The sequence below is a fragment of the Polypterus senegalus genome, chromosome 16, assembly GCF_016835505.1.
Source record: "Polypterus senegalus isolate Bchr_013 chromosome 16, ASM1683550v1, whole genome shotgun sequence".
NCBI lineage: Eukaryota > Metazoa > Chordata > Cladistia > Polypteriformes > Polypteridae > Polypterus > Polypterus senegalus.
The window spans coordinates 103070863-103095060 of record NC_053169.1 but is presented as its reverse complement, the minus strand read 5'-3'; the positions used below and the strand labels follow the sequence as shown (position 1 = coordinate 103095060).

Below are 24198 nucleotides of genomic sequence, written 5' to 3'. Positions count from 1 at the left end.
CATTTTACAGGGAGTGCAGAATTATTAGGCAAGTTGTATTTTTGAGGATTAATTTTAATATGGAACAAACACAGTGCTATCAGTCAATCCAAAATGTTAATAAACCTGAAACCTGAATGTTTCACAACGGAAATGTGAGTGTGAACATCATCAGGGAATACATACTGTATGCACAATTATTAGGCAACTATTAGTGTGCAGATTTATTATGCAACTAAAGGAAAAATGAAAATTTTCCCATCTCACTTGTTTATTTTCATCTGTTATAGTGAGAATAATAAACAAACACCTCAAAATTTACAAATAAACATCTCTGACATTTAAAAAATCAATCAATCAATCAATGACCAATATAGCCCCCTTCTTTCCAATAACAGTCATAAGCCTTTCCATTCATGGAGTCTGTCAGTTTCTTGATCTGTTGACGATCAGCTTTTTGTGGAGCAGTGACTACAGCCTCCCAGACACTCTTCAGAGAGGTGGATTGTTTTTCTCCCCCGTAAATCTAGCGTTTAAGAAGTGCCCACAAGTTCTCGATAGGGTTTAGGTCAGATGAGGAAGGGGCCATGTCATTATTCCTTCATCTTTAAGGCCTTTACTGGCTGGCCACGCAGTGGAGAACTTCGATGCAAGTGATGGAGCATTGGCCTGCATAAAAATCATGGTCTTTTCCTGTATCACTGTTTGAAGAAAGTGTCTTGAAAAACTGGCAGTAGGTTTGGGAGTTGATTTTGAGTTCATCTTCAATGCAAAAAGGTCCAACTAGCTCATCTTTAAAAATACCAGCTCATACGTTGGAGTGGAGCTCTGTGCCCATTACTGATCCACAGGTCCATCCATCTGGTCCATCAAGAGTCACTCTCATCTCATTGGTCCATAAAACCTTTGAAAAAAATCTGTCTTCAGATATTTCTTGGCCCAGTTTTGACGTTTCAACTTATGTTTCTTGTTCAGTGGTGGTTGGGTTTCAGCCCTCCTTACCTTGGCCATGTCTTTGAGCACTGAACACCTTGTACTTCTGGGCACTCCAGGTAGGTTGCAGCTCTGGAATATGAAAGTACTGGAGGATAATGGGTTCCTGGTAGCTTCACGTTTGATTCTTCTCAAATCTTTGGCAGCTAATTTGCGTCTTTTGTTCTCAACACGTTTCTTGCGACCCTGTTGACTATTTGCAACAAAATGTTTGATGGTTCTGTGATCACACACCAATATCTTAGCAATTCCAAAAGTGCTGCATCCCTCTGAAAGACTTTTTACAATTTTTGACTTTTCAGAGTCAGTTAAATCTCTTTTTTGGCCCATTTTGCCCGAGGAAAACTAGCTGCCTAATAATTCTGCACACCTTGATATAGGGTGTTGATCTCCTTAGGCCACACCCTCCCTCATTACACAAATACACATCACCTGACGTGCTTAAATCCAATAAGCATTCAAGTTAATACAGCTTGGAGTTGGAATATACGCATTAAAAATGATGATATGGTCAAAATACTCACTTGCCTAATAATTGTGCACACAGTGTATTGTAAGGATGAAAGGTGAATATTAAATTCTACACCCAATGCTGATGGCACCCACATTGTATGTGTTGTACTTTGTGTGTATGTGCAATCCACAGCCATCCCAACAACTTACGACAAAATCAAATCTGTTTGACAAGATGCGGCCTTTTCCTCTCCTCTCTTCATCTCAACATGGTCACACTGTCAAAGTGCCACCAATCTGTCTGAACTGCACAGCTCTGTGGGTAATATTCTGAAAAGCATTTCCTTGCTTATCACACAGACACGTACAAATCTAAAGACATTACCTTCAAGGTACTAACACACCAACATCAATCCACGGTTCCCGTTTCCTTTGATTTTCATATCTTTTATGTTAATCGTTAGCATATCAATGATTTTTTTTTCTTTTCTATATCAAATCAATACCACAATTGGGAGCTCCTCTGGCATACCAGCTCAACTGGTGCAATGCCGACTCCTAATTTGAGGCATTCTAGAATGCACAGAAAATCGCTCAAGTGTGGCCTTTGTAAACACGACGTGAACAGGAATCATCCCACCTGGAAATTGTTGAATAAAAGGGCACTGGACACGGGGTGGTGAGCTTGGGAATTGGCTGATCAGAGGCTCTGAAACAAATGCGAAAGGGCACCAGCTGGAACGCGAGTTTTACCATTCCGGAAAATGTGGCCTCTCTTTCTGTCAGTATGCTGTATTTTAACACCTCTCCACATGAGGAGCAGACACAATAGAAGTCGTAAAGGACAGCAATGTCCAGGTGTCACGAGTAGCAGACCGTTTCAGACCCCAGTGTTTGTCTTTGCTTGCAGGAGGGAGGCAGAACAAAGAGTCACAGGTACTGGCCGAAACTGGGATCGAAGCACAACTCGGCCAACTACGGCAAGTTCAAAGTGACAACCAAATTCCGCACTGATTCGGGCTGCTATGCAACCATGGGGTTAAAGGTCAAGCATCTCCTCCTCGGACAGGAGAGGACGGTTTGGCACCTGCAGTACACCGACTGGCAGGACCAACGCATTCCTGAAGACGTGCAGGGATTCTTGTGTAAGACGAGGTTTTCTGTTTTTCTGATTTGATTGTGTTTTTAAGCATCGCCTGATGTCGTGTCATCCATCCATCGTGTGAAACTGTTGCAATTTCCTGCCTAAACTAAAGAGGCTGGAGTGTCAGTTGGTATTGAAAATGTGAATTGGTCCAAATAGAAGAAATGTGCAGCGTTTTTGATGTGCACGTATTGTTCCCCATTCTTCAGCACCGTAGAGGATGAATGCATTGATGAATTCAACGTTATCTTCAGCGTGCTAACCACTTTTTTTTTTGCCATTTCAGCGTACCTCGAGGAGATTCAGTCAGTACGACGACACACCAACAGTATGCTGGAACCTTCTAAAGGCAGAAACCCACCTGTGGTGGTGCACTGCAGTGCTGGCGTAGGCAGGACCGGGGTGGTCATCCTAGCTGAACTGATGATTAGCTGCCTTGAGCACAACGAGGTAAGTAGAGGCTTGAAGAGTTCTGCTGGGTTCTGTTCGGGACTCCAACTTATTTCTTCCTAGTGTCTTTTAACGTCCTCGGTGGATGTTCCTCAGCCAGTTAAGATTCTGTTAGCGCCGAGAGACGACGTCACTCTGATTCTCTTCTCGCTCCCATTCCACTTGATCTTCTTACTTCTCACTTTCTGACATGCTTGGGCTGCTGTCCATGTTACGTCACGCTGGCATCATCAGCAGTTTATCTTCTGTGGTAGAATTAAGTGTAATGGCCCAGGCCATTTAGATGGAAGCTGTAAACGCTCCATTTTAACACTCTACTAGGTGAAACTGGACGTTTCCAGGTAGATCATTTCGCGTGATCTTGCCTTGTAAAGTTTGTAGTTTTAGAACTGAATGGTCCTTCAGCTACTTCTTACAAAGTTTAGATGTGCACCATGTGAACACAACAAAAAAGTACCTCCATTGTGGAAGCTGTGCCGATTTACAGTTAGATTGTAACAAACATTTTTTATTTGGAAATTGTCGGCCAATTATTACAGGTGATCGAGCATCGGCAAAAAGCAGTGCCCATTTTTAAAAGGGTTACCGGGGGATATTCTTTTTGAAAGTTGGCCACTGCAGCAGGCAGCTAAGGAGAAGTAAAGCACAAGTTCATGTAAGGTAAGGTGGTACGGACATCTCCATCCTCGGTTCATGGTGTGCCGTTATCACTGGGTTTGACCACCACATGTGGAAGTGCTACAGTCCGTCATCGGGTGTCTCTTTAACAGTTGGTTGGATATTTAAGGCAAGTGAACAATTTGGCCAAAATTCAATTTGAAAATGGAGACCAAAACAACCTGAACTTTTAATTTGTTGAAATGTGAGGTTACCTAATCAAGCCAACATTTTCCTTTTTTTTCCTCCTCGCCCATACAGAAAACGGATGTTCCCATGATGCTCCAAAGCCTCCGACAGCAGCGTATGCTGATGGTCCAGACTGTGGCTCAGTACAAGTTTGTCTACCAGGTCCTGATTCAGTTTCTGAAGAACTCCAGACTGATTTAACCTTTTGGATCCAATACTGCGATCCATAAGGACCACCTGGAATTCTGCATGTCCAGGTCTGCGATGGACAGCGAGGGTGTCGTCCAAGTTTTCAGGGAGGTGGGCCTCTAAGCCTCATTTTGGTTAAATCTTTCCATCGTTACGTCAGCAGACCTTTGTGATCGTGTGCCTTACAGTAGTATGTGCAAATATGTGAAGTCGACTGTAACATTTCTGTCAATTTAATGTAACACGCCATAGCATGGAAATGACTTGTTTTCGTGTTTTAGGACACGCTGCTGGCCTTGTCTTGGTATTTTGGCCACACGGTTTGTATTTTCATGTGCGTCTTCTTGTTTTTTTGAGACTTACATTTCACATTTATATTTCGTACCGCGGCTTTTTTTTTTTGTTAAAAGGTTTACATCTTGATATTGACCGTAATTCACTGCTTATCTACTCTTGCTCTGTTGACTTGTCTGAGACGACGGCGATGATTTAAAATGTCCTCACTGGCTGAAAATCTGACATCAATGTGTGATCCTCTGGTGTAAGACAAGTCTTGTGGTCAGAAGTAAGAGGAGAGAAGCAAAATCTCGTTTCATCCCACTGCATGAATTAAGTATGCTACGCGGTAGAATAGAGTTGACGGCCTTTGTGTTTTGAGGCCTTTTGTTAACGCAGATATCGTGTTGTGTTTTTAACTGTGGGACAGGATGCTGCAAATGAGGGACACAAGTTTGTTCATTAAATAGCACAGCACATTTTCCACTTCTACAAGCATAATATGGTTGCCTTACGACAGCCAATAACGTCAATCTTTAACTTATCACTGCCTTCTCAAGTGCCTTAGCTTCTTTTTATTTTTTTAAAAAACAGAGAAACTTCTTTAGCTTTAAAGAACTCTGTCAAAAGTATAAGTGTAAATATTCCTGTACAGTGCCTGCCACTAATGTGCACCGTTATACGTGAACGCGCCATCGCGTTTAGAAAACTTTTAGCGTGTTATTAGTTTCTCCCCTTTTAAAAACCTCATTTGAAGTAGCAAGATACTAAGTGAGCCGTGGCCAGTCAGTGAATCGTCTCATCGCGAGCAGCGATATTGTCCTGACAGAACCACAGTGTTTAGACCAGGAACCAAATGTGCCTTATGTTCTCATTTTTTAAGACTATATATATTTATTTAAGTGTATTTAAGAGCTGGCTCTTTTAATGCTCATTTCTGAGCAGAACTGTGTGACACCTTCGATAGACTGTGACCTTCATGGATTTCCCTTCTCATGTAACACATCCCTCTCTGTCCAAGTAAATGTAAAAATATATCTACAAAAAGTGAATATATATATATATATATATATATATATATATATATATATATATATATATATATATATATATATATATATATATATATATACTGCTTTGACTTACCACAACTTAACATTTTTATAATGATGCCCTGTGTTTTAGAAAACGTTTAAGACAGACAGTGTTGTAAATATAAACTTGGACAGCAGTTGGGGGGCATGACTATACAGTTTATATATATATATTTGTTTTTATTTTTTACAATACTGCTCTTGTTGCGGACATTTGTGTAAGTGGTCACGTTACACATTTCTAATTGCTGTATAATGTTTATTTGATACACTGTAGCTTTTATACTTAGAGAAGTGCGCCTCATTTTTATACTTTTGCTGAAATCAAATATTTATTGTTGATTAAAGAGTTACAACGTGTGACCGCTTTCTCTTTTAGCATCTTGTCCATCATAATTTTGACCAAAATGTTCTCTCCACATCTCTAAAATGTAGCACCACGGGTGGCATACAACTTGTGACAGGTTTGAGAACAAGCAACTCCCGACTCGCTGGGTGACCTGCGGCCCTTCCAAATTCACAGCAAACTTAACGGACGGTGTTCAGTGTTTCTCGATATGCTTCACAAATTATGAGACTTGACCAAAATGCTCTCTCTACATCTCTAAAATGCAGCAAAATTATGAGACTTGACTGAGCTTTAAAGAAATACTCCACCCAAAAGCGATATACGTTTTTTAATACTCAACTTACCCCATATGCTTCATAGTGATGGCTGACAAACTTTTAATCTCGGTTTTTCATGAAAATTTCTGATAGAATGGCTGCCTATGGAGAGCATCACTGGATCACAGCAAACAATTTAAAAAACACCCACGGGACAAAAATCTTCCATTACTTGTCTCGCATAATCCACGTGTCCAGTTATCTAGTCGTATGCTCACAATGGCAAAAACGCATGCAATATTTCTGAAAGATGAGAGTAGCACACACCGCGATATCGCATTCAAGACCAGTGAGTGAGGTGAAGAGACGGGACTGTAACTCGGTTTTAACATCTGTGTAGCTAACTAAGAGTATTCATTTGATTAGCCCGAATCATCCGACTACAGCCTGCGTCATGCTCATCTGTTAAACGTACAAACGTGCAATGCTACCAGGAATTTGTAGCAGACCTGATCACGTTTGAAGTTCTACAACTTGACCGGACTGTCATGCTTGTAGAGAGCATAAACACAGATTTGCTTCCTGATTGGTCAGTGGGAATTGAAATGCAGAATTGACCAACAGGATTTCACATAAAAGAGCCCATTAGCCTTTTAAATGGGGTCCGACTGTAACTCTTGCGAGCGGCGACATCACAACCTTTAACGACTTTCCTGCAGTTTTGTATGGATTTGAAAAAGCTTGTAAGTCGGGCAAAATATCACAGAGTGTTACATGAGCGCCAACTGACTCTAGTTTAAAAAATGATGTTAACGGAAACCATGCCTTGAGCGGCACACATCGCTAAAACCCAACGGAGACAAACGGGTGACTTTCCAAGGTGTTTCTATGTCTCGTTGAGATACCAAAACTGTTCCATCACGTCAAACAATGCTGTATTTTTAGGGGATCAGCCCTTGAACATTTTGGTCTCACCACACGTGGTGTCGTTATGTCATTTCATACTCTGTAGCATTCAGGACTACTTCTTATGTTGATAAGAAGAAACGCCTGCATGTAAAAATCCGATTTGAAAAATTAAAGGTCTTATCAAGTACATATTTACATTAGCAGTCAACACTTAAAATATTTATTACAAGTTTGTAGTGAGTGGTTGCTTTCTTTTTATCTGTACAGCCTTGTGTGTTTATGCAGTAAATGGAATAGGAAATTCGAGCAGCGTGCACCGCCGCCGATGTCATCCCATAGTAGGAGTCGACGTGTCAATTTCCAAATGCATATTCTACCATGCGCGTACATACAAGAGTGTCAGTCAGTCATTGGCTGGGATGGTGGCTGTATAGCATTCCTCACACACATGTGGAAACCTGGTGTGTCTGTGGCCACAATGGTCAAGTTTCTACCTCATACAGTCCGTTTTTCTCATTGTTTCTTAGCACTCAACATGGCTGCTCCACCCTCCGTCTGCACCAAAGAAGAAGAGCAAGCAGTGATCCACTTTTTATGGACTGAAAGCGTATCAGGGCAGAAATCCTCGTTACTTCATCAGAATCATGGTACAGAGTCCCTCAACGTTGTCCTCATTAGTGAACATGGACAAGCGTCCTGCGCCTTCTTTGTGCATAACACTTGTCTAACTACTTTTGAACTTCTCAAACTATTCATAAGAAACCCGGCTGTAGTAAAACCCTGCACATGTTGTGTGGAAAGCCTCCTGTGGACCATGGCTCCGGGTACACCTTCAGGCCATAAAAAGTGGATCACTGCTGGCTGTTCTTCTCTGGTGCACCCAAAGAGTGGAGTGGCCATCTTTACTCCTAGAAACAACAAGAGCAACTGACTGATTGCGGTCAAAAAGTTTACCGTTGTGACCACAGCCACACCAGGTTTGCACAAGTGCCTGGGACTGGCACATCTACACTGTATATACTCGTTTATTTATTGTCTTTGCTGAATCAAACTAGGTTTGTTAAACGTTCACTTTTTGGCACCAATAGTATTCTTCACATTAGTTTTGCTGACGCATCTGTTCCCAGATTTCCCTACCCGAAACACTATTGCAGTATTAACAGGTTATCGAAATTGGTGGAGATGCCACTCTCGACGTTTCATGTTACCATTTCATTGCACGTATGTGAATATCTGGTCGGCGTTTAGGGAGAAACGCAAGGTCATTACTGATTTGCTGCAAGGCCTGTACAAAAATCAACGTAAAGATATGCAAACTACAGTCCAACCTTTTCTACTTGCACAAACTGCTAGCGGATGATTAAATAAAGAAAATGTCGTGGTGCAGGGTGATGGTCTGTTTTCTCTGCTGCTACAGGATGAGCGTCTCTGGTGTTCTTGCAATTTCAGGCCACTCTCATTCCTTTATATCCACACCAGTGTTAGGAAACCCAGATACCCCTCACCATGGGATAACCGAGTGTTACCATATACGGGATGATGGCAGAAGTGTATTTAATTATTGTTTGCTAGTAAAGACATCCTTTATTTATTAAATTTGGTAGTAATAACATTATTTATTCATCACACTACAAGGTAATTACTCAACCAGAATGCAGTGGTAGGCCTTATGATATCCTAACAGTCCAACTTCCGTCCCATTCCATATATGGTAACACTTGGACATCTGACCATGCCCAATCTGGCATCCCGTAGTGTGGACCCTGTCAAAAAAAGCTCCAACATACCATGCTATGCCTCACTCGGCTGGCCTCTTGTGACATAAAAACGACTAGCTGCACGCCTGCTGCACTCACCGTCTCTCACATTCACTGCTGTGCGTGGAAGAGAAGAAAGGCGTGCTTGATGAACGCTCTCTCAGTCTCTCCTCTACTCTGGGATGAGAAGAAGTGAGATGCACTCCTCTCTCTACTCCGTCTCATGCTTCCTAGTGCACTGTGGTTTAAAAAACGAGGGAATCAAGGTCTGTATCCTAGGTCTGTACAAAGCATTTTAGGGAAAACAAGACGCAGCACAGTCACGCTCTCAGCCATCATACACCGTGTGACATGTGCAGTTTCTCAGGTTGGCTAAGTGTCATGATCTCTTGTAACTCGAACGGTATGGAGCTGAAGCGAGATGCGGCGTCTTCCTCAGCTATAGCTTGAGGGCGAAGTCACCCATAACATAATATTACTGTACCCGGGTAGGCTGTATTTAAAGTTACTGCTGCACATCACAGACGTCTGTACACACTGCACAAATGAATGCAAAGAATTCAGCCATGTTTGCGGTTCTTTTAGGGGCTGTCCAAGGTTTCCATTTCCACTCTATGCAATGTTTTAGGACACATCACTCACGTCAGACGAGTAATACGCTGAGCACGTATCGCATCACTCCAAATACAATTTGACCGGATTAAGTTATGTTTTTTTTTTTTTAATTTCACACTTTTAAACGAGGTGAAACATTGACATTATTTTACACAACAATTGTTTTCTCTGAATTGTCCTACTGGGCAATACCAGCCTGAAGGACACTCCTGTGACCTTTCTAATGGGAAAACTCGAATATTCCATTTGTCCCATAGCATGTGAACACAGCGCATGTGCATCACTATTTTATAATCTGCACTTTCAAGATGGGAACAAACACTAATAATGTGGAGGCCAGTTTATAGAGCTATTAAAATGTACATATATATTTTTTTAAATAACTGGGGTAATATGAAAATACTTTAAAGTTCAAATTTAAAAATCAAAAGTGCACAGAGTAATAATAGGTGCCACCAAGTGGTTGGAGATATTTAAACGGTAATTTAAAATTTTGAATGTACTAATGTAGGAAATCCGTCATCACTGAATTGTTAATCCCATTTCGCTAGCCTTCATGGCTGAAGTGGGACCACTTAGGTCTTTATGTAACACATGGGTGGCCTTTACGTTGACGCACCCTTTATTTGGTGACCTTTACCCTCTTCGATATTGGGGGGGGAGACACACACTAACTTTCATCAAGGTCTGTGCTGCACCCCTGAATATTCAATTAAAGCCACACGTGTACCACACCGAATTAAGTTCTTACTATTTTAAGACAGATTTGCGTTACTTTATTAAAATAAAGCCATATGCACGGAATTTGCTTTTTGTGAAGCTCATCCATATTGCAAAGAGAATATAAGGATGACAGTAATCACGACTCTCCAACAGTCTCAAATGACCAACTTAAATTCACGCTTCGACATTTTCAGTAAATTTGTGTAGGATACTCCTGTGGTACAGATGGTAAGTTCATGCATTCACAGCTCAGGTTCTTGCTTGTTTTATGAAAGCTCTCAAAGAGTACAATCTCCATATTCCTTCATTTATTGAAATTCATATACAAAACAAACATCTGAATGATTTCAGAGGGCCACCTGTAGATACCACAAAAAAAAACCGACCTATGAATTCTGATCCTTTCTGGTCTTTTACAAATCAAAGAGGTGCAGCTTACAGCTCATCAGTTTGTTTCCAGCGGCACGCAGTGTGACCTCACAGGTGGGGTGCAGAGACAACGTAATTGAATTTAGTTCAATATGCAGGGCAGCACGGTGGCGCAGTGGGTAGCGCTGCTGCCTCACAGTTAGGAGACCTGGGTTCGCTTACCGGGTCCTCCCTGCGCGGAGTTTGCATGTTCTCCCACAGTCCAGAGACATGCAGGTTAGGTGGATTGGCGATTCTAAATTGTCCCTAGTGTGTGCTTGGTGTGTGTGTGTGTCCTGCAGTGGGCTGGCACCCTGCCCGGGGTTCGTTTCCTGTCTTGCGCCCTGTGTTGGCTGGGACTGGCTGACCCTATAGTTAGGATATAGCGGGTTGGATAATGGATGGATGTTCAACATGCTTTGTGTATTGCTTGAGGGTGTGCGTCGTGTACACAGCAGCATTGAATTTGGAGACAGCGCAGGGTGCTGCTTTTCATACACAACTCTCACTACTAAAATGTGTTTGCCAGAGCACAAAATTCACAAGAGCTGCTCCGACTCGCACTTCTAGAAACGTTCAAAGCCATATACTGCAGGCCATTAATCAGACGCATGCTGCTTTCAATTCTGAATGAGGTCTTGAACGGCACAAGCTGTAAACAAACAATTTGATCGAGACACGAGAAGATTTTTTTATGTGAAATGTTTTATGTATTTTTGTAATGTGTGTTTTGTCGAGAGCGATGACCAAGAACGAATGAATGGCTGGCTGGCTCTCACAGGGTTTTGCACGGTACGTCAGCTCTCCTAATCCACGCGCATTGCTCTTTTGTAGTTGCCCCTCAAAGATGCCTGACAGTATTCTGTACCACTGCAGTTTGTCTTTCAACATTCCGTTGCTTTTGAAGTTTATTTTATAGCAGAATAACAAATTGCAATTGGCTTATAAATGTATTTTGTACATAATTATTTTTATATGTATGTTTATTGTTATTTTCATTAATGTAACTTTTTTTTTTTCCTGTAAATGATTTCCAGCGCTTTTATTCACTCTCAATAAACCATTTCATTTTTTCAGTTATGCTTTTGTCTTCCTTCTGTAGCTTATCAAACATTAACAATTAAACTCAAAGCCAATACCTAGGCAGGAGGGAGGACAATCGGAGCCAATCAGAGTGTAAATACAACTGAATGTGCCATTTCTACAGAAGATCGCCAATTCTGCCAAGTCACTCCTCTTCGCTCGACCCGACGGCTGCTCATTACTTAGAGACGCACGAAGACCCTCCTTCAAACGTGTGGACCTCGGCCATCCGCACAGAGATACAGTGGACTCGTGCGTAGATGAGGGGTCTTTACTCCAACCCAATTTCTTAATTAGAAGCCCATTACTACTCAAGTAACATTTCTGTGCTTTATTTTCAGTAAGACTCCCAGTTTTGAACTGAATCTTAATCAGCTCTCTTCAGTTTACTGTGAGCAAATGGAGAGCAGGAGATGATAATGAAAGCAGAAAGATGAGGTCAAAGCCAGGCAGACCGTGGCCGACCGAAAGGCAAAGTCAGAAACACAACTGCAGTCATTTCCAAAAATTCTCACGCTAGGGCCAAAAGAAGCTAACTACCGATAAAGATCTACATTGTATGGAACATCCACCGAGGAAAATCGAACCTGGCGTGACAGCAAAGATAATAATGACATCGCCGACAATGCAGACGTTGTGATGCTGCACAAGAATAACAACGTCAAGTAAACAAGAAATGGGCAATGGTGGTGAAAATCCTTAAAAATAGAAAATGCACCCAGAAATGACATCCTCACTTAAAAAAACAAACACACCGATCAGTAAAATTACAGCTCCCATCTTTTTTGAATTGCTTTTTATTTTAGTAAAATTTTATTTTAGGGGCAGCAGTAGCTCAGTCGGTAGAACGGGTTGACCAGCAATCGGAGGGTCGCAGGTTCGATCCTGGCTCCCGGCATGAGAATGCAGCTGTTGTGTCCTTGGGCAAGACACTTAACCTACCTTGCCTGCTGGTGGTGGTCGGAAGGATTGGTGGCGCCAGTGTTCGGCAGCCTCACTTCTGTCAGTGTGCCCCAGGGCAGCTACATAGTAGCTTATCATCACCAGCGTATGAATGTGTGTGTGAATGGGTGAATGACTGTTGTGTTGTAAAGCGCCTAGTCGGGTTCTTGAACTCTAGTTAGGCGCTATATCAAATACAGGCCATTTACCATTTAGTAAAGATAAGATGCAAATGGAGCCAGCAGTTCACCACCTAACCTGGTCCTATTTGTCGTGGAAAGTACTTCCAAAATTACCCACGTGGGTGGCAATTTACCATCAAATCCCGGCTAGTTATACGGGCAAACACAAGCTACATAACATTTTGTGATAATAAAGTTTATATTTTTTGTTTCACGATGAAGCTCTGCACAAAGACGTAAAGGAGTTGCCAGCAAGGCAATCCCAGGAGAACAAAATCCTAATCCTGAATCCAAAGCCAAGTCGACACACTCCAAAATGACAAAGCACAGACGAGGCAAGTAAACCCCAAAGCCCAATTGGAAGGAACGGCCGGGAATTGTGGGAGAGCGAGACCCAAAAAGAGACCACTTCCTGGTAGGTGGCCTTGCCTACTGGACGATCACCCACAGTCCGATAACATTCAGAAATACAAAAGACTTGAAAATGAACAAAGGCGACAGTAAATGTGAACTTGAGTCCCAGCCGGCAGAGGAACGCTGGCCGAGTTAAACTGATGTGCGTTCATCATGAAGTATTGTTATGCATTACTAATCAGTTCAAGTCATTTGAGAGACATTCTCAGAAATGAAACTCTGCAATGTAAGATTGGCGCAGCTTGTGAGTTATCTTGCAAACCATCTTCAGGCCTTTAGCACCAAAGACGGCTTATCTGTGGCTAACAGACGTGAATGGAGGACATCTGAAGAAAGAATGAAAAATCATTGTGACATCACACAGTGCAATATTTCACTTTCATTTAGTTTGTTCTTGTTCGCTACATTTTAGAAAAGACTTATTTTTAAGTAACGTGCATATGTAGAAACACAACCATCTGAAGAGCTCTCGCCAATTATCGTCTCAAATGGAAACTGTGACATTCGATGGTAACGAATCATGTGAGATGTCACTTATTAGACTTCAATTATCAAACTACAGTTCGCAAAGACACTTCACACACCGTACACGACCCATTCTCATTAAATACAAACAGCACATGGCGACCCAACGGTGCCACCCACAGCTCATAGTTGAAGAGCCTGAGCCATAAGGCATAGCAAGCCTCTTGTAACTTGTCTCCGTGCCACTTTACTCATTTTACCGAAAGGCTGCCAGGCCCCAACGCATTGCATTAGTGAGAAGTCAGCTTTTGTTGCGCATGTTCACTGCTTATATGAACTGCTGTCGATGTGTCACTTCTTTAACGCCTTGTCTGCCTTCCTAGGAGGGACGAACTGCACAGCGCCATGTGGAAAGAACAATCAACTGCAGAAGTTTGCTTTTCCCAACAGTGCTGTCACTAATATGTAAGAGTAATAAAACAGAATACTCCCTGTATTTGCCCCCAACCGTGTGTAGAATCAAATGGGCTGTGTGTGCCACTCTCAACATGAACATTTAAACAAGAGCTGACCAATCGTTACACACAATACATTCACCGATATCTCAAAAGTCTTCCACTCACCCATAAAGACGTTTCTTCCAACGCGATCCATTTGCCCTTCTTGACTCTTCCAAAGCTGGCAGCGACTCCATGACGTGTCTCTAGACTTTAGCGGCGTTATGTGATCGCCATTCTCCTTTTGTGTCTACACAAGCTTCCCGTGTCATGTAATCGTCTGTTGTGCAGCTGATGGAAGCCCCACTCGGATTCAAACAAGGCAGTAAGTGACCCCACAGTCCTTGTAAAGAGGTCCCATGTTCACAGGCGATGGCACTCTAAATTAAGGAGGGACACAAGGGGGGCAATAAAAGGCTCTCCCACATGTCTGCGCCATCGCTGCCAAGAACACAGTGGAATTTGGACTTAAATGTCTGATGAACAAATACATGTGACCACAGCCCGGCGTCCTTGTGGACATTACCTCAAAACCTCAGCGTTCTTCCTTAACCAAATGTTCCTTTACAAATAAAACTGACAGATATAGTAAATAAGTTTCAAATGGAAAAACAACACGACAAAAACTATACCAAAAAAAACAAAAACACGTAGAATGCAAAGCGAGTGAGGACAGCACAGCCCAGTGGTGAGCACAAGTACTGCAAGACTACTAATGCATACCTGTGCTGCATAAACGAGTAGACAACTGGGCCTAGCAATGAAAGGGAGGACTGCGGGTGTGAAAGTGCAGCGGTGGAACAACTCACACACCTGTGGTAGTAGTGGCGGCAGCAGTCGTCATATCCTCTCATATAAAGAGTCCACTGAAATTCTCACTTGCATGGACCACATCACCACTCTCCAGCACCATAAGAAACCAGAATGGATCAATGGTGCATTTTATTAAACCAGAGAACTTAATTCAATTAATAGAAAACACAAACCCACTAACCTGATGGGCTCCTTACTCCTGTTCTTATTCTCCTCCTTTAAATGGAAAAGTACAGAAAGTGCAGTGTGGACAGCACAGCCTAGTGGTGAGCACAAGTACTGCAGGGCTACAAATGCATACCTGTGCTGTGTGATGGGCAGGCATCTTGGCCTACAGCTGAAAATGAGGCGTGCAGGTAATAAAAGTCCAGCAGTACACGAAAGCCCAACCTGTAGCCGTAGCCATATTGTCCCATCTCCAGACTTCAGGGAATTTCCGGCCTGCCCGTCTGACCAACAAGCATCACTTCATCACTCCCTGGCACTTTGAGAAATAAGAACATATTAACATACAAGATTTCACTTCCTAGTCTTCACTAACAATGTTTCAGCCGTATGGCTGGCAGACACACACATCACACACAATATATAGACGGTAGCTTCAACATTCTTTTCTAATCTCTACCCTGCTTTTTTGCATTCATTACCAAACAAACAAAAAAAAAGAAACAATTGCATTTGTTACAGAATTACAGAATTGCTCAAACCCATGCCAGTTTTTGAAGACATGAAGGCATGGCCTCCTTAGCGTTATGTTTACCGGTAGAAAAACAAACCAAAAATGTTGACTTGTTTTCAAAAAAGTCGAAACGCTCAAACAACAAGCGGCATTAGGGTCTCCCGTGAAGCCTCGAGCGTGTGACACACTTCCATCAAGGAGTGCGGTCTTTGTGAAACTTGGAGCGTGGCGAGACAGACACTGCAATTCGATCTTTGTGAAACTTCAATCACTGGTTCGCACCTGGAATGCGAACAAAAGATGGCGGCACTCACGGTACAAATTCAAAGAGGTGCTGGTACTGCGTACTGGTGGGTGGGTGCCGGCCCACTGCAAGCACTGGTCATTCGTTCAAAAGGTCTATGAGATGCACAACCAATGGCAGAAGAGAAAGGAGGGCATGGTGCTCGTTCCAAGTCCCCTAGAGGAGTTTTTTAAGATTAAGCTGGTGAAACGGATTTGTATTTGTTTTGGTTTTTTTTAAAAAAAACTTCTTTCCTTGATTAGCATTTTCTTATGAAAGGAAATTTATTTATTCATTTTTTTAATTGCTTTTCCTTTTTTTGAGTGTCACTTTTAATGACCAGTTTTACTAAGCGACTGCATGACGCTACACTTGAATTTTCTCCATTTTTACACAATATTTTTGCCCATCTCTCTCACCCTCATACTGCGCTGGCTCAGGTGATGAACTACAAGATGCCAAGTGACAAGGTATGTGCAAGCGTTCAAAGGGGCTTCAGATCTACATGGACACTCTACATGAGCAAGGAAGTGTACTCTGACAAGAAATGGCGGCCTTCTCCAACTTAATGGAGCGGTGCAGCACTTAACGAGGCGGCTTCACTGCCCTCCCATATGGCCTGAGCGAGTGTGGCTGTGTGTGACCCGCTGGCATCCTCCCCGGGGTCGGTACCAGTTCTGGAAAAAGCGAATTCCAATGGATAGACTAAACTCGGCCACACTGGATAGAAAGAAAAGAGAAAGTCAGCTTTCCAACATGGACATAATTTATTTCTTAAAAAGCAACCAAGTCATAACCATAGCACACAAAATCATTTTGAAAAATTAAAAGTGGGATAACAAATTACAATTTTCAAAACAAAATGGCACACAGAAAGATTTATTCTGCAGAATGATCCAGTCACTTACATTATTCCAGCATTTTAATGTGGTGGAGCTCACAAACAAACACACAGAAAAAAGGACAAGGAACAAAGAGTCCGTGCAAAACTTCCGACGGCATGCCTGTGTATCCTTGGGATCCCGGTGTGCGGACAAATGCAGACAGCCAAGTGGGATCATTCACTACATTTCAGCATCAAATCATTTCAACAAGCCCTCTGGCGTGCATTGGGGTGAAACCAAAAAGTACATAAAAAGAGCTAAACAGGCAAACTGAGAAAGTCCTAAACTTAAGAGAATGTTACCCTGCTGTCAGCTAGAAAAGTGGCAGTGTCGCGATGCGGCCCGAAGCGTACTAGCAGTGCAGCCATGTGAACGAGGGTCTAATTCAGTAAAATGGTGACACAGGACAATACACAACAACATTGGATAAAAAGGCCTCAGATGGTCCATTAGCTTACCATCCAACTCGGACCGCAGCACCTAATACACTATAAACACCCACACGAGAGGAACCTTCACCTCACGCCCAGGCGGTCATTCAAGAGGTGGTAAAGCTGCTGCTGGTAATGGTTATCTCACTCGCTTCATCATTTTCTAAAACACGTGGCTTTGGTCAGTTGTACCGTTGCATAAAATCATACAATAACAAGCAAAGCCGATTCTACCGATTCACTCGTGTAAACTTTACCAAAACAAAAATGGCCGACTCACAGTCCGTTAAAATAAAGAGGAGGGTGTACATTTATGGCCACATTTTCTTACAGCCAACTATATTTTTTTGTTTTCACTTCCACATGACATTCTTTGTGACCCAAAAAAAAAAAGCCCAGTGTGGGTTGATTGCCACCTCGATGCAAAGAGACTCATTTGTGGGTTTCTTCCAACTTCGTTTGCGGCCTTTGTGTGCCATAACTGGTCAGTACCAAATACTCTGCAAAGCAAGTCTCTATAAACCATCAGCAACGATTGGCATCGGGTTATTCAAAACGTCAAATGGATAAACAGTCAGTGGGAGGAAATAAAGGCCACTGCGTATTCATTTTCACGCAAACACCGTAACCATCGTAAGTTACAAAGAAGTGTTCGGCCCGTACTCTCTTGTTGTGCAGATGAGGAAAAGGTTAATAAGTGACCAGGTTATGTGTGCGGCTAAAAAGAAATAAGAAATCCACACGGCTTTTTAATGTTCATCCAGCTCCTTCTTGACCTCTGCAATGTAGTGGTGATCCTTCCCATGAGCCACCTCCATAATCGCTATGGCCTGGAAATAGGAAAGTGTGAAAGTCACAAACCGAATATCTGGAAACAAGCGCCAGGCAACTCGCCCAGCTCTCCTCTGGCAGACGACGCCCGGGTTGGGTTACATTTCTCCAACCCTGTACCACACAGACCACCGTAGGTGAGGCATGAGAACGCACTAAAAACTACTCACCTTCTTTAAGGCCTTCACTCCAAGAGACTTCTTCTCCAGGCCGATATAGAGTCTTCCTAACTTCAGCCACATCGAGGCCACATTTAGAGAGTATGCTGGGTAATGCTTGCTAAAAACAAAAGAAAAAAAAAAAAAAGGCAAAACGGCATCCTAATGTCAATCCAAGAGACTTCCCTGAGAATGGGAAAGGTGCTATATAAATAAAATGTATTACTATTATTATTTGTACTATTTCTGGAGAATAGTCTGTAATGCTCATCTATCACGGAACTACCATGACATTCTCTTAACCATTTTGGATCAATCTTTTAATATAACGTTAAGAGACTACTGGGACCTCACATAATGTAATTATATAAATTGTCTCTCTATGACATTTCAAAAGTCTTAAAAAAGAAAGAAAGAAATACTAAATGACTTAATTCAAGCAACCAGATCAGACCTAAATGGGAGGCACTTGGATTAATCCACTTCTCATCAACTGGGCAAAAAGCTCCTCGGGTGCCGAGTGATCAGTCGGTCTGGGATGGTGCAACTTTCCGGCAGAGTGTGGAGGAGCCGAGTCCTGGGACACTGTAGCCAGCCTGACGTCACGTGTACAGGAGCGACACTTACTGCTAAGAAGCTGTCCTGTCCACAGAGTACCTGAAGCTTCTCCTTTACCTCTCTATGATATTTAAGGTCTTTGTAACCTGAAGGTGGCTGGTCGAGGAGCCACAAAGTGAATTCCCAGGGTGAACTGGAGGACTATCGACCTCCCATACCTGTAAGGTTTGATGATCTTCTCCCCGTATCGCATCGCTCCTTCCCAGTCCTGCATGTACAGACAGACTCCCATCGCTTGGTACATCATGTGCAACATATAGACGTTGCTGTCCTCAAATACGGCGCCCATCTTGTCCAGGCTGAGTTCGCAGATTTCCAAAAGCTCACTAGGAGGTTCATCGGAGTAAAGGAGCATAGGAATACGGTAAAGCTGTCTTCAGGCACTACATTTAACTAAATTAACCTCAAAAAAAAAAAAAAAACCACACACAAAGAGTGATGTTCATAAAAAGGGTACCTTTTTAAAAAATAAAATTAACTTAAACCTGCACAGCAGGTGTAATAAAAGGCAGAGCATGAAAAAGAATTTGAAACGTTAACCGTACTACACTTCAATGCACAAGATACAGTAGACTAGGAGTGGCCGATGTAATGGCGATTAGGATGATGATGTTGTTATGCCGGCAAAAGGCCTCCTTGCATTTCGCATAAGCCAGTCAGTAACTTTCATGGCACATCAAGGCCTGCCAGGATGTAGTGCCTGTGATATGAATGTCACATTACCAACACCTGAACTGGAAACGCGTCTGGTTAATGAGTGACGAAAGATCAGAGGTAGCACAACTGTAGATGGCTCAGCTCTGTTCATAAGGTGGTTGGCCTGGTTGTCACTTAAACAAGAACAACAATTTACAAAGTATGTCGAAAGTCAATGTTGGTTAAAGAGAGTTCAACAACCCATCTTCATGTTGAGCACCGGAAAGGATATGAAAAATAGAAAAGGCTTTGCAAGTCGTCACCGCATATGAAGAACCACAAATTGACCATACAAGAGCCTTGCCCAGGACATCATTGAAATCTTTAAAGGCGACACAAGATAAGCAACAGGTGACAGGACATCACAAACAGCATCCTTCAAAAGACACGGTATACTGTCACAAGTGCAAGTCTGGCGAGTCTCTCAAGGGAAATTCTTTGAGAGGGTAAAAGGGGAGCTGCACCAATTCTACCTTAACATTTCTGTTTTCGCCCTCAAGCAGCCGAAGTCCTGCCCGACACCAAGTCACATCATGTCTGATCCCACTAAGCTCCACACGTTCTGGTCTTCTAGACAAAGATGCCGAGGTCTTGGTCATTCGACCAGCACACTCCTGAACTGCAGGGACTCTGAATTGTGAAGATGGAACATCCTTATATTCGTCGTTATTTTCAGTCTTGAACCGTGCATTTAAATTGGAATTTTACAAGTTGGGGACAGAACACTCTTTAAGCCACTGTGTTTACGCAAATAAATATGTATACAGACAGACACAGACTCTCACAGGCTTCAGGAAGTCTCCATCTCTTGTTTCACATTGTTATACCACAGCCTCGTGCTAAACTCATTTTACTTCATTCTGTCCCTCCTCAAACAACATTTAATGCCCCGAATGACAAGTGAAAACAGGATTTTAGGAATTTTTAGAAATGTATCAAAAACAAACACAAGTATTCCAGCCTGCAGTTGTCTTGGATTTGCCGCAATAAGCGTCACACGCCTGGATGTGAGGATTTTCTGCTGCTGTTCTTCTCTGCAGATCCTCTCAGGCTCTGACAGGTTAGACAGAGGCCATCAGTGGACAGCTCATTTTAGGTCTCTCTGGAGATGTTCAATCGAATTCAACTGCAGACTCTGACAGGGCCACTCAAGGACATTCCCAGAGCTGACCCTAAGCAACTCCCGTGTTGTCTTTGCTTTGTCTTGATTGAAGTCCAAGGTCCCAAATGACCTGCAGCGGGTTTTCATTAAGGACATCTCTATATCTCTGTTCAGCTTTCTGCCAACTCTGCCTCAAAGTCCCTGATGCTGCTACCACCATGTTTCACTGCTGGAAATGCATCACACAGGTGATGAGAGATGCCCGATCTCCCCCAGATATGACACTAAACTTGGTGTCAAGTAATCCAGAGGAGTCTTATTTCTTACAACCCAAGAGTCCTTCAGGCACCTTTATACAAACTCCCAAGTGGGCTTTCGTGTGTCTTTACTGAGGAGAAGCTTCTTCGTGGCCACTCAGTCATAAAGCTCAGCATTGGTAGAGTGCTGCATTGGCAATTGTCCTTCTGGAAGGTCCTGCCGTCTCCACACAGGTTCTCTGCAGATCAGTCAGAGTGACCATTGGGCTCTTTGTCACCTCTTTTACCAAGGCCCCTCTCCCACAACACATGTTCGTCATGGCAGCCAATTCTAGAAAGAGTCAAACTTGTTCTGTGTCAGAATCATGGAAGCCACTGTGCTCCTTCAATGCTGCTGAAGCCTTTTCCAGATCCACACTCTGACACAATCCGGTCTCTGTGCTCTGCAGATAATCCATTGACCTCATGACTTAGTTTTTGCTCATTTATCGCACCTTCGCTAGACATCTGTGTGCCTCCCTAATCAATCCAATCAAGGGAACTGAGCACTGGTGGACTCCAAACATCTCAGTGATGATCAAAAGAATGGGATGCACCTCAGCCAGATTTCAAGGGTCACAGCAAAGGGTCTGAACACTTGGGTCCATATGACGTTTCAGTTTTTTTATTTTTAATAAAATTGCAAACATTCCTAAAATTCTGCTTTCACCTTGGGTATTGAGTGTTGGTCGAGGACAGAAAAAACGAATTTAAATAATTTTAGCACAAGGCTGCAACAGAACAAAATGTGAAAGGCAGAGGGGTCTGAAGACCTTGTGAATCCACTGTATATATGTAGACACACATATGGTGCAAAATACTGAGGGTCAATACTGTCACATGTGCCTGGCCAATGAAATTCTTACTGGTATGTGCTGGTCAACATGCAACATCCCACCAGTCTCTGGCACCATACCTGGACATAGAGAAGGCCCCATATTTAAACTATCATTTTCCTAAGCATTACATAAATTAAGAGTTTTAGAAATAAAAAGAAGAGAAAATAGAGTCCATTTCATACAATATAAAAGGATATTTTTGTAGTGCTTGGCCCTTCGGAATTCCTCAATGACATTTCTGGCATATTTGATCATCTCCTTCACAGCTTCTTGCTTGGGTGGTTCGTTCATTTTTCTAATTTCCAGTTTGGCCTTATCCTAAAGAAAAGCAAAGTTTTTAACAAGTCAACCTTGTCACCACAAGAGAGTCAACGTTTTATTTTAAGAAACTACAATCTTTTATTAAATAACCGTGTGCATGTCATATGGAATGAAAAAAAAAAAAAAATTAAGATGATATGGGGCCATATCGCTGTGGCATCAACTGTTATGATCTCAAGAAGATCAAGTGGCAGGTCGTGCCTAAAAAATTAACAAAGGCTGAGGATTTGCCAAAACTGAGTTGGAAAGAAAGCAAGCATCAAAATATTTGGAGAGCAAAACATGAAGAACGAACAAACCAAAAGCACTGAGCCAGGGGCTCTCAGGTTCAGTTCTGGCGCCTCCCAGTGGCTACAGATTTTACTTCCCCAAGTATCGCAGTCATCAGGCAGGTAGGCAGGCTGGCTGGCTGGCATTTTTCCCTCTAACTGACCTCATTGTTTAAATTTGTTCATCTTTTTTTTTTTTTTTAACGTTATTCAGTATTTCGTAAAAATTAACACTCACTCTGAACTCAAATTCAGACATCTTACGTATTTTTATGTATAGTCGTGGTTTGTCTTTTGTCACTTTTCTAATAATTCACCTTTAAATTTTAAAAATGAACCAAACAAAAAAATCAATGTTTTTTGTTAATCACATCTTGATGTGTTGTCATCTCTGCTTTTTACTACATGCATAATAAGAGTAAAATAAATAAAAACACAAAAAGGCCCACTAATCACACAATCAAATAATTTCAAGGTAAAATGAGAGAAGCCAAGCAAAATGACCGCTTTTATTGGCTAACTAAAAAGATTACAATATGCAAGCTTTGGAGGCAACTCAGGCCCCTTGTTCAGGCGAGATGGAATGATTAGGGGTCTGAGATGTCTTGAAAGCTTGCGTATTGTAATCTTTTTAGTTAGCCAATAAAAGGGCTCATTTTGCTTGGCTTTTCTCTTAACATTCAAAATGGCTAACACGGTACAACACCCGAGTACTAAAGGTAAAACGACAATACAAAACCTGATGCCACCCAGAGGGTACCAGAACTGAACTTAGAAACTACTAGTACAGCCTCTTCTGTACAAATTAATAAAGTTTAGTGTTTAAAAGACCCCCTTGGACAGTGTAAAGATCAGACTCATGCACACAGAAAAAACATTTGTTTGAGTATATTACCTTTTCTTTAGTTGTGCACTCCTTACACTCACAACTAAAAAAGTAGGAATCTTTCAGCCTGTCATTTCGGTCTTCGGTGGGATACAGCAGGTCAATATAGCTGGTAAATATCTATAGACAGGAGAAGAACACATTAAAGACGGCTCTAAGCAGAACAACACACACACAGATGAGCCTGAAATTACGAGGGTTTGTACATTGAGGTACTGCCATGATGGATGAGAGGCGGTAATTATTATAATTTCAGTGACTTACGCCGAAAACCACGCCAATGTCGAAACCAAGAATCAGCCTTATGTTTCATCTTTACTAGAATCAGAAGCTTTTCAAGCAATCATAAGCGAGACACACAAGCTAAATTTGTCCTCGAAGTTCAATCCGTAATCTTGGGTTGTCTCAGAGGGGCATCTATTTAGTGCACTTATCTCAGTGATGTAGCAATCACGACTGCAGTCACCCGAGGGGGATTTAAGAGGTGGTCTTTGTCCCTGTTCCAGTTACCTTCAGCCCCCACCCCATATCTTTGATTGGGCCCCCAAGGCTACTGCCACACTGCAGCACTCAACACGTCAGACTTCCTCGGAGGTTTCAAATTATAGAACTTGGATGACTGGTTGCACAATTCCTTCAAGCCTTTTTATAACTGCTCCAAAGCTAGTATTGCACCGTAAAAGTGGCTTCTCATTTGGATGGTACAGAAGTGAATGCCGCTGATGTTTGTAAAGTTACAATGATGACATCTCATGCCACACATTCCCGGCATTCCAACACTAAGAATGCATAGCTCATAGGAAATAACAGTGTCGTAGAAAGACATGAAATCCACAGAAATCTCCATAGATACAACAACAACATTCATTTATAGAGCACATTTTCATACAAAAAAAAACGTAGCTCAAAGTGCTTTACAAAATGGAGGAAAGAAAAATAGAAGACGGTAAAAAATAAAAATAAGTCAACATTAACATAGAATAAGTAAGGTCCGATGGCCAGGGTGGACAGAAAAAACAAAAAAAAATAAAAAATAAAATCTGTAGGGATTCCAGACCACGAGACCG

At 42.2% G+C, this 24198-nt stretch overlaps 2 protein-coding genes across 2 annotated transcripts in view; one reads left to right on the top strand and one right to left on the bottom strand.

Annotated features, from left to right (window-relative positions):
* The first annotated feature begins 1845 nt into the window (after nucleotides 1–1845).
* Nucleotides 1846–5382, top strand: LOC120516853 (tyrosine-protein phosphatase non-receptor type 14-like). The gene is made up of 3 exons (XM_039738819.1): nucleotides 1846–2570; nucleotides 2856–3019; nucleotides 3938–5382. Exons 1-3 carry the CDS (start codon nucleotides 2459–2461, stop codon nucleotides 4064–4066), a joined length of 405 nt encoding a protein of 134 aa, XP_039594753.1. The 5' UTR covers nucleotides 1846–2458; the 3' UTR covers nucleotides 4067–5382.
* An 11170-nt stretch (nucleotides 5383–16552) lies between these two features.
* Nucleotides 16553–24198, bottom strand: part of smyd2a (SET and MYND domain containing 2a) — a 31189-nt gene continuing 23543 nt past the window's right edge. The window contains exons 8-12 of the mRNA XM_039737768.1: nucleotides 23141–23251; nucleotides 21853–21973; nucleotides 18881–19055; nucleotides 18117–18225; nucleotides 16553–17945 (exon numbers count right to left, since the gene is read on the bottom strand). Coding sequence (XP_039593702.1) covers nucleotides 17865–17945; nucleotides 18117–18225; nucleotides 18881–19055; nucleotides 21853–21973; nucleotides 23141–23251 — 597 coding nt within the window. The 3' untranslated portion in view covers nucleotides 16553–17864. The remainder of the gene's footprint in view (nucleotides 17946–18116; nucleotides 18226–18880; nucleotides 19056–21852; nucleotides 21974–23140; nucleotides 23252–24198) is intronic.

Bases quoted from the DNA above. Each gene is read 5' to 3' on its own strand.
- LOC120516853 (XM_039738819.1), top strand. From the start codon at position 2,459: ATGGGGTTAAAGGTCAAGCATCTCCTCCTCGGACAGGAGAGGACGGTT. The intron at 2,571-2,855 runs GTAAGACGAGGT...TTGCCATTTCAG, and splicing joins AGACGTGCAGGGATTCTTGT to CGTACCTCGAGGAGATTCAG. The intron at 3,020-3,937 runs GTAAGTAGAGGC...TCGCCCATACAG, and splicing joins GCTGCCTTGAGCACAACGAG to AAAACGGATGTTCCCATGAT.